This window comes from Salvia splendens, chromosome 4 (genome assembly GCF_004379255.2).
Source record: "Salvia splendens isolate huo1 chromosome 4, SspV2, whole genome shotgun sequence".
In the NCBI taxonomy this organism is placed as follows: Eukaryota; Viridiplantae; Streptophyta; class Magnoliopsida; order Lamiales; family Lamiaceae; genus Salvia; species Salvia splendens.
The window spans coordinates 8,245,140-8,256,009 of record NC_056035.1 but is presented as its reverse complement, the minus strand read 5'-3'; the positions used below and the strand labels follow the sequence as shown (position 1 = coordinate 8,256,009).

The following is a 10,870-nucleotide window of genomic DNA, read 5'->3' as shown; positions in this document are numbered from 1 at the left end:
GTAGTTAAGAGACGGTTTAAGAGACGGTATAGAGACAGCGTTGTGGATGGCCTAAATGGATTAGGTATGACAACCAATAAATAAGATTCTTATTCCTATTTTAAGATTCCACTGGAAGTAGATTCTTCCAAAATTCGAGGCTATAGTCTAGACATAAGTATTACTACTTATAAAACCAACAAAAACGATGTTTATAGAGCCAAAATAATGAGTCCTAAAAGTAGCTTAGAAAAGTGAATTATTGCTGCAGGCAATGAAATCGTGTCCAATATAGAATTCAGATCGTATAACAGGAAACGGTATTTGTCCTAATGTTAATTTCATTCATGCCCAATTTTGGTATTATAGATACTTTTGTTAATTTACAGTTATATTTTTGGTTGGCATAATTGTCAATTTGAGACCATACCTACTATTTCTCGATGCATGACAGATATGCAAGAAATCTTGGTAACGGAGTATCACAAAATAACTGGAGTACTATATTATATATTGTGGCCCAAAATTCTTAGGACCAATTTGATGGGTAATTTACCATAGACTAAATATAAGGAGTACTACAATATACTACTAATAATCAAAGAAGAAGAAGAAGAAGCGCATTAGGCCATCCACAACGCTGTCTCTATACCGTCTCTTAAACCGTCTCTTAACTACTATTTGAGCACTATTTGAGGGCCCCACTGTCCTTTTTTCCTCCATCTCTTAACTAAGAGACGGAGGCTGCAACGCTCCGTCTCTTAACCGTCTCTATACCGTCTCTTAATTACTATTCATTCAATTTAATTTATAATTTTTTTTAAAACTCAATTCAATTTAAACAAACACACTTTATTAAAATTAAAACAATATTACAACTTAGGACCCCGAAGTACGCGTGCCAGATCCAAAGTCGGTAGTCGGCAACGGCCTCGAGTACAACGGTTGGGTGGGTGCCTTTGTGGCCGCTCGTGTAGGACCCCCTCCAAGCCACCGGGCAATTCTTCCATTGCCAGTGCATGCAATCGACACTGCCAAGCATCCCGGGGAATCCGTGCACTTGTTCGTGCAGGTTGAGGAGGAACTGACAATCCTCCGTGGTTGGCCTCCGGAGAAATTCGTCACTGAAGGCTGCCCGGACGCCTCTGCAGAAGTTGAGCAAGCACAAGCGCCCAGTACTGTCTCCGATGTGCAGGTATTCGTCGAATATGTCGGCCGTTTGTCCAGTCGCAAGCTGCCGGATGGCTGCAGTACATTTCTGCAGCGTCGTGTGGCTGGGACGACCGACCGCGTCGAACCCTTCTCGGAAGAACTCCTCCCTGGCCGCCAAAGTATTCGCTATGTGGAGAAATAGCGGTTTCCGCATGCGGAAACGGCGACGGAAATAGGTATCTCCCCAAATCGGGTTATCGCAGAAGTAGTCGCGTACTAACCGTGCGGCGGCTTCCTCCCGGTTCCGATTGATGTACTTCCGGGAGCGTCGTGGGGGTGGTGCGGCTTCCTCCGCCTCTCGTCGTCGATCTTCTTCGAGTGATTGTTCCATTAATTGGCGCATTTGCTCAAAAGGATCCATTTGTTTGAGTTGATTGAAGATGGAAATTGGAGTGATAGAGAGGATTTGAGAGGAATAGATGTGTGTTTGTGTTTGAAATGAGTATGGAATAGAATTATTTATAGAGTAAAAAAATTAAAAAATTAAAAAATGAAAATAAATATTTAACGGTAATATTACCGTTTGAAAAAAAAAAAAATTTTTTTTTATTAAAAATCGATTTTTTTAAAAAAAAATGAATTATTGCGTCATCAGTGACGACGCCCACTCGCGGGCCAGCGAGTGGGCGTCACGCACGCATGGGGACGTGCCACGTGTCTCGGGCGCGTGGCGAGACAGCTCGTCTCGTGTCTCTCCGAGACGAGCTACGCGACGAGCCGGTCGCGAGCTGGAGACGAGATGGCCGCTGCAATGCGTCTCGCGGGGGTCTCGTCTCTCCGAGACGAGACGCGAGCCCGGCGCGAGACGCGTTGTGGATGGTCTTAGTGAAGTCTATAACAACCTCTTCAACTCAGAATATTTAAAATATGGTCAATTAGGGTAAGGCAATTGGAACTCGAATTCGAAAACATACTGTGGTAAGGCCATTGGAACTCGAACTACAAATGATATTGGTAAACAAGAGTATGCCTACTTTTTTTTTGTCTCGTGGCTTTTTTTTTACCTAAAAAGCACAGGCAATACTCACGCCATCCACCATGCGGTTGTTATACCGTTCCTTAATCGTTCCTTAAACTACTATTTACGGACCTCACTGTACTTTTTTACTACATTCCTTAACTAAGGAACGGAACCTGCAACCCTCCGTTCCTTATCCGTTCCTTAACCGTTCCTTATATTACTATTAATTCAATTTCAATTTTTATTTTTATTTCCAACTCAATTCAATTAAAACAAACACACTTCATTAAAAAACACTAACCATAAAAAAAGTACAACTTAAAATTTAAAAAAATAAAAAACACACAATTAAAATCCTAAAAAATTAAACGTTGCAATCAAGTAGTGCAGACGGTTTGGCCCCAAGGCTGTACACGTATTGACTCAAGTTCGATTCCTCCTGCCAGCAAGTTATTTGTTTTCACTGTTTTTATGTCCAATTGTTATGTCTACTTCTTCGATTTTTTTCTATTCATTGTTTTATGCCCATCATTAATTTGTCCTTTGCAGTTTAATACCTAATCTTTAGGATCATTACAACTTTAGCAATCTTTGCAATTAATTAGATCCTTCCGATTGATTTCTATATGAAATTACATTTGAGTCTTCGTTTTATTCTTACACTCTTATGTTTAAGAGGTTTAATCGGACTGCTATTTATTTACATAATATCTGAATTTTAGTCTTATTTTCTTATTTACTTGCACCTTATTTTCTAAGCATGACTAACATATCTATATATAGTTTCTTAGTACGCATTCATTATTTATTTCCTCTCATTATTCATTTATATCTCTTACAGTTCTACATTGCCGATGCTGCAACAAGTTTCGACTGTACCGATACCTAAAACTTGGGCCCCCCAATATAAAATTCCTAGCTTCGTCCCTGCCCACATCGAAAGTGGAACATAAAACATTCAAGGATGTCTCTATAAAAGAGAAACAACCAAGAATGAGTTTGTCCCACATCAAAAGTGGAACATAAAACATTCAAGGATGTCTCAATAAAAGAGAAACAACCAAGAATGAGTTTCATAAATTCGCAAGCCCATCAAATATATATGGGCTATTACGAATTTCTTGTATTCATTTATTTGTAAAAATTATTTTTAAATATAAAAATCAATTTTTATAAATAAAAAATATATTTTTTTAAAATTCATTTCTTTTTAAAAAATGAATTATTGCGTCACGGTGACGACGCCCACTTGCGGGCCGGCGAGTGGGCGTCACGCATGGCGCAGGGGCGCGCCACGTCGCCATAGCGCGTGGCGAGACAGCCTGTCTCGTGTCTCGCAGGGACGGGTTGTGGGACGGGCCGGTGTGCCGCAACGCGTCGCGCCCGCGTTCCGTCTCTCCGCGACGGAACGCGGGACAGTGGCACGCTGCGTAGTGGATGCCCTCATAAGCTAACGAGGATTTGGCGAGCACATGTACTCAGCACAACTAATGTATATTAAGCAGTGGTGCACCTATATATGTACAACTAGGCATGCACACGGTTCAAAAACCGCCGGTTCCACGGTTCAACATTTTCATGAACCGCAACCGGAACCGCCCTGCCAAGGGTTTCGGTTCCGGTTCAAAGAAACCCCCAGTTTTTTGCTGAAACCACCTGTTCCGGGCCTGTTCGACGGTTCGTAAAATTTTTTTTGCATTGTCTTATTTATTTATCTATGAAATGTGCGTAAATAAAATTCAAAAAATCACGATGAAAATTGCAATTTTATTGAGATTACAAGTTACAACAATTACAAATCACAAAAACTTGAAGTCTTAAACAAAAAATTTAAATACAACGACACTACTAGTCTACAACGAAGCTAATTACAAATTACAAAAAAGACTTGAAGTTCTGAACAATAAATTTATAAGTATATATACTCTTAGTCGGCGAAGGAGATGTTTCTACATAACTAAATTGAGGACACCTTTAACAATTCAACCAATATTGAGTTTAGTCTAACAATCAACAATTATAGTAGAATTGTCAAAAGTTTTCCGGATTTAGCCTTATAGACAAATCTACTTAACCGACTAGAGTATGTATAAATACAATTATTTAATTGTATTTGCGTATTTTTAAAGTATAAACAAATGAAAAAAAATAAAGGAAAAAGGACTTGAGCTCAACTTAAATTTAAAATTTAAGTTGAGGTGCCTATGTATCCCCAATGCTCATTTGCATTAGGGAATCAAAGCCCACATAGTTCTCTTACATTACTTACCTATTTGGCTTGCTTGGCCGGCGGTTGACGGTTGGCCTACGATTCATCCCCAGTGAATTCTTATTGTGATTCCTCCTGACGATCATCCCAATCATTTTCTTGTTCTCTTACGCCAGCTTTGGCCCAATCATCAAGTAACATCACGGCTTCCATATTTTTCGCGGAGAGCTTACTTATTGATTCATCCAACACACGTGATCCAACACTGAAAGAGGACTCGACGGCAACAGTGGAAGTCGTAACCAAAAAAATCTCCTTGGCCATTGACGCAAGTATGGGAAAATCTTTCTCGTTTGTTCCCCACCAATCGAGGACAACGATTTGGGCGGGAGGAGTATGACCTTCATCACCAAAGTAAAAGAGTGAATCGAAATAAAAATCTAATTCATTTACCATACCTGAGGTCGACCTTCCGCCGATGTTGTAGCTGTATAGGTCGGCTAATTGGGATTGCGCGTTGATAAACTCGGATTTTAACTGTTTTATTGGGCATTAAACATGATCTTTTGTGTGCTTTCATTGCATTATCTTAGAGTTTATGTCCATATTCACTATAAAGGTGCTTTGATGAGTTTATCTAGTGTTTGAAGTTAAAATAGGTAAAAAATGGTCAAAATGAGCCAAGACGATGCTGAGGTCTGCTTTAAACGTTAATATGCCTATCGATATGGGGTCCAAATCCTATTTTTAGACTGCCATTGTCTTCATCATCAAAAGAGCTTCGCGTGGGTACCTCACACGCCCCAATCGGAGTTCGGATGAGAGAGATATGGCCGATCTACGAAAGCCGCGCGCGACTGTCTGGAGTGCTACCCGACCGGGTGGATTTTATGTTGAATAATTCCACCCGGCGGGGTCGCCAGTTTTGTTCATGAAGACTCCAGAGAGTTCTACCCGGCCGGGTGAATTTCCTATGCAATAATTCCACCTGGCCGGGTCCGTCAATCTGACAATTTTTTAATGCCAGACACGATTTTTAGGAGAGAAAATAAGAGGCAAGAGCTAGGGCAACAAAAGACATTCTCTACGAGCCGCAAAAACACACACACACTCTCTCTCAAGAACTCTTGGAAGAAGATTGAAGATTCAAGCTTCGATTCCTCCGCCAATTGTAATTCGTATCATGGTTTCCTCTGTTTTTCTTAGTTTCTTTTTGTTTTCTACTTTGAATATGAATAACTAAACCTTTCATGTGAGATTCTTGGTGAAGATGCATGGATTCATAGTTTTAATCCAATTGATTTCATTTTTATCTTGCTCTTGCAATTGTTTGAATTATTCTTGTGCTTTTTCCTATCAATTGCTTGATCACCAATTGAGAGTGTAGGGTTTCTTAGAGTAATCGGGAGATGAAATAATTAATCTTGAAAGAGGAATAATTCACACCTTAATTCAATAAAACTCGGGAGAGTTGAGATTATGAGTGGGATCTTTAATCTAATCAAAGTTTTGGGAGTTAGGTCTAAGATTTAGAAGGGGACTTCACTTATTACACCTAATCTACAGATTTCTCACCTCGGGAGGGGGTTTAATCTACAATTGTGATTGATTCAACAATTCTAGAGACTTTAAATGGTAAATTGGTTTTAATTGGGTTAAGCTATGAGGTGTGCATCGGATCCTTGAATTCTGCATATTTCTTCATCATCTTACACAACTTGTTTTATCGCTCTCTTGTTTAATTGTTCTAATTTAATCTCTGCATTTACATGTTTTCAGTAGTTGTTAGTTTCAAAACCAAATTTCCTGATTGTCTGGATAGTAGTTGAAATTTGTTCGTGGTACTTAGGTTTACACTTAATTGTCTCTGTGGGATACGATATACTCTTGCTTGCTATTTGCTACGATAACCCCGTACACTTGCGGGTATTATTTGGGTAAAATAAAGTTGAGTCAAGTTTTTGGCGCCGTTGCCGGGGATAATTTTGTGTTATATAAACTTGATATCGTGATAATAATCAAGATTACTACTTCAGATTTTACTGCTTTATTTTTCGTTTAATTTTTTTGAGTTCTCACATTTGTGTTTCTTGTTCAGGTGTATGCACACACGTTCTAAAGGCTTGTCTCTAGAACCTTTCGACTCTGAGATCGAAGCATCGAACCGGAAGAGGAACGCGTATAGGAGGCTCACGCAGAAAATTCACACTTCTTCGGCTACCCGCGGAGGAGCATCTTCAGATCAGAAGGATCTTTCACCCATCCGATCACCAGTTCAGGATCATATTCAGTTTGATCCTGTTTCTCCTAGTCTGATGGAGAACGAAGCGGGTAACAATGGCCCACCACCACCTCCGCCCACTAATGCCGAGCTTCTACGGCAACGAGAGGAACTGCGTCAACAAGTCAATCGTAGACCAACTGTGGTGCCGGTTCAGAATCAGTATGCCTATCATGGAATGGCACAACCACCTGTCAACAACAACATCAATGCCAACAATTTTGAGCTGAGGAGAGGACTGATTCAGATGGCAGAAAATATTGCTTTTAGAGGCAAATCTACAGATGATCCGAACAAACATATCACCAAGTTCATTCAGATCTGCAACACAACAAAGCTGAATGGAGTGACAGATGAGCAGGTTCGACTAAGGCTGTTCCCTTTCTCTTTAGAGGATTCAGCAAAGGACTGGTTGGAGAGTTTGGAGCCAGGATCAATCAGAACATGGGATGCTATGGTGGAAAAGTTCTTGGAAAAATTCTATCCCCCGAGTGAGGCTATTAAAAGGCAACATGAGATCCTTGCCTTTCAGATGAACCCTGCAGAGAATATTAGAGAAGCATGGGGGAGGTTCAAAGCCTTGATGAAGCGGTGTCCCAACCATGGGTTAACCCCGACAGTGCAAGTCATTACATTCTTCAAAGGGTGCGTGCTTGAAGCACAACGGGAGTTGAATTTGAGCTTAGGTGGAAATCTTCTCAAGAAAGGAGTGAATGAAGCTATGGAAGTGATAGATGAGCTTGCATCTAATGACGAAGAATGGAGCAACGACAGGAGTAAGGTGCATAAAGTGGCCTCTACTACAGATCATGGTTCTATGAGCGCCCTATCCGAGAAGTTGGATGCGTTGACCATGAAATTCGACTGCATGGCAATGGGGCAACCGTCTCGAGAACACCAAGGAAAAATAGGGGACGTGAACTATGTGAATCAAGGGGACAACAACCGGTACTTCAATAATCACCGCCCCAACTTTCAGGGTGGATGATATAATCAGTTCGGGAACAAAGGGCATCCCAATCTCTCTTATGGAAACCCAAATAATGCTCTGCAACCACCCCCGGGGTTCACAGTTACTGATGGAGTGGTTAATGATCCGAAGAAGATGACCACAGAAGACATACTCAAGTCTTTCATGCTACAGTCCAACAAGCTCATGGAGCAGAACAATCAAAGGATGGAGAAGGTTGAGACAGATGTGCAAAGTATGGCCACTCATCTGAAGAACAGCAACACACAGATCAACCAGATTTCCCAGACTGTGAGTACAATTACGCAATCGGGAAAATTACCTTCGAACACCATCATAAATCCCAAAGAATGCAAAGTTGTGCATCTAAGGAGTGGCACTGTTTATGAAGTTCCCTCACTGCCTGCGACCATATCTGATATCGTTCTTGAGCCCAAGGCTGCCGTGGCAGAGAAGGAAAAAGAGGCTGAAAAGGAGAATACTGGCACCACTTCTGGAGTAAAAGTGCCATTCCCGCAGGTACTGAATCAGAAGAAGAAGAAGAAGAAGAAGAAGAAAGATGAGCAGTTCACTCGATTTCTGGACATCTTCAGAAAGGTGCATGTGAACATTCCTTTGATCGAGGCACTGCAGCAGATGCCTAAGTACGCTAAGTTTCTGAACGAGGTGATAGCCCAGAAGACCAGTTGGGGGCAGGTTGACACTATTAATCTAACTGAAAATTGCAGTGCTCTGCTGCAAAGGAAACTGCCTGCCAAGCTGAAGGACCCTGGAAGTTTCACTGTCGACTGCCTCATTGGGGGCTAAAGGTGGAGAATGCTCTCTGCGATCTAGGTACGAGCATTAATTTAATGCCACTATCAGTGTTCAAGCAAATGAACATCGGTACTTTGAAGCCCACCTCAGCCACACTACAGATGGCAGACAGATCTGTCGCATATCCAGAGGGCATCGTGGAAGACCTACTGATTGAGGTCGGGGAATTTATTTTTCCCGTCGACTTTATGGTCTTGGACATGGAAGAAGACAAGGGAGTCCCCCTACTGCTAGGACGTCCCTTCCTTGCCACTGCTGAGGCAAATATAAACGTGAAAAAGGAAGAGTTGACAATCTTCATAGGAGAAGAAAGTCAGACGTTTTCCCACAAACCGAGAAGCATGGATGGAAGAACTGAGGAGTGCAAAGTGGTGCGTCTGAAGCACCACGTGATTACAGAAGAAGGAGGATCGAGTGCAGTCAGAAAAGTGAAGCAGAAGGACTTTTATGAGCTTCACATGGAGATGATGGCTTCCACTAACTCGGAGCCAATAGCATGGATCGATGCAGACCATAGTTGCCATTCACTGGTGCACTCGGTGATCATTACTGAACCCCCTAGGATGGGGGGTAAAATACCAACTGCTGCCAAGGGAAGAAAGACAACTGCTCCAACACTGAAGGAGCCTATCTCGAGAGAGCCTGAAAAGTGGTGGCTCACCAAGACTTGGAATGATCTATTTCCTCATGGAGGCAACTCTGAGATGAAAGGGGATCTCGGTTGATATGTAGAGACGTCGGGCATACGACGGTAAAAAGTTGCGCTACCATGGGAGGCAACCCATGGAAGGTATCTTTTATTGTTTTATGTATTTATTTTGGTGTGGTTGCTAAGTAAACATCACATCTCCACCAACGTTTCAAACTTATGTCTTTGCATAGCTTTGAATAAGTTTGGGGGTAATATGGTGGATGGTGAAGTTTACTGTTTTTATTGTTTTTTTTAGTTTATTTTTGAGTAGATTTTTTATTTTGTTAGGATTTTTTAGTTGAGAATGAATAACCTCCCTTGGATGAACTTGAATGGGGGGTGGAGAACAATAGAGTTAAATTCTGGCATATGTGTTGGATGAGTTGCTTATGATGATTAAAATTCTTCGAAAATGTGTGTGTGTTTTGCGGCTCGTAGAGAATGTCTTTTATTGCCCTAGCTCTTGCCTCTTATTTTCTCTCCAAAAAATCGCGTCTGGCATTAAAAAATCAAGTGATATATACATGCAATGCTCTAAAACACGAACGGCAGTGCAATAATAAATACCCGATAATTCAACAGTCACATTTTTGAAATATTTGAACAAGTTAAATAAACTCACGCTATGATCCCAACAACTATGCGACAGATATAAATCAGAAACGGGATAGGTTCTAAAAAATCACACAAAGAATCTTTATGCGTCAAAGTAGAATTCAGACAATCACATGTCGAATTCCATCTATGAGACACATCCATGATAAAATTCGTATATCTTACCTTCTTTTGATGGCAATACTTCTTCCAAGCTTTGCCAATAGGCGGTATTTGATGGATTAATCTAACTGCAGTTCTAATAGGACTAACATGCTTTTGTCATAATTCAAGCGCATCTTGTACACATAAATTCAAAATATGACATATGCATCTTTGATGAAAATATTTACCACCAATAACCGGAGCACAAGCCGCAATCAAGTCATTAATACTTGCAGGGTTAGCAGTTGCATTATCAAAACCAACAGAAAATATCTTATTGCATAATTGAAATTCATTCAAAACTTGAATAATTAAAGAAGCAATTTCGGGTGCAGTGTGTGGTGTCTCAAATTCTCTAAAACCAATCAAACACTTGTTCAAAGTCCAACTATTGTCCACGAAGTGAACCGTAATGCCCTTGTATGAATGTCTATTAAAACAATCAGTCCATACATCTGAGCAAATGTTCACTTTGTGTCTCAAGTTGAGTAAATAACGTTTTCTCCAAACATTATCGAACGGTAGATCTTTGAACGGTCATTCGACCTACTCTTTTGACAGCTACGTTCAAACCACTTTGCATAGTAACATCAAATTTTTTGTCATCATAAACATTAAAAGGAAAATGCTTCATTGCATCTCATCTAGTCATAACGTCAGCAAAATTTTTAGGATCATATTTAAAAGAGGCGTACCTGACGAACCTAAGCTACCGGGTTGGAAGTTTAGTTGGGTTTGGGTAGAGGCAGTGTCACATTCTACCAGATGCTTTGTCACCAAATGACGACGGAGGTGCCATATCCCCCACCACTCGCAAATTTGTAAACTTTATCACAATAGTTACAATATGCATGAAACGCCGATGTCTCTTCTTGAGAGAGCGGATCATTAGGACTTGGAATTACCACCGGGACCTTTTTGTGGGTGAAGGAGGAGGAGGCATATCCTCATTTCCGCCGGTGCTAGACGGAATACGAGAATAAGATCTATCA

General features: G+C 40.9%; 1 protein-coding gene across 1 annotated transcript; it reads left to right on the top strand.

The window, feature by feature from the left end:
- The first annotated feature begins 7,747 nt into the window (after positions 1-7,747).
- Positions 7,748-8,419, top strand: LOC121800594. The gene has a single exon (XM_042200134.1). The coding sequence runs from the start codon at positions 7,748-7,750 to the stop codon at positions 8,417-8,419; it is 672 nt and encodes a 223-aa protein (XP_042056068.1).
- The last annotated feature ends 2,451 nt before the right edge of the window (positions 8,420-10,870 follow it).

Coding starts and splice junctions, on each gene's coding strand:
- LOC121800594 (XM_042200134.1), top strand. CDS start 7,748: ATGACCACAGAAGACATACTCAAGTCTTTCATGCTACAGTCCAACAAG.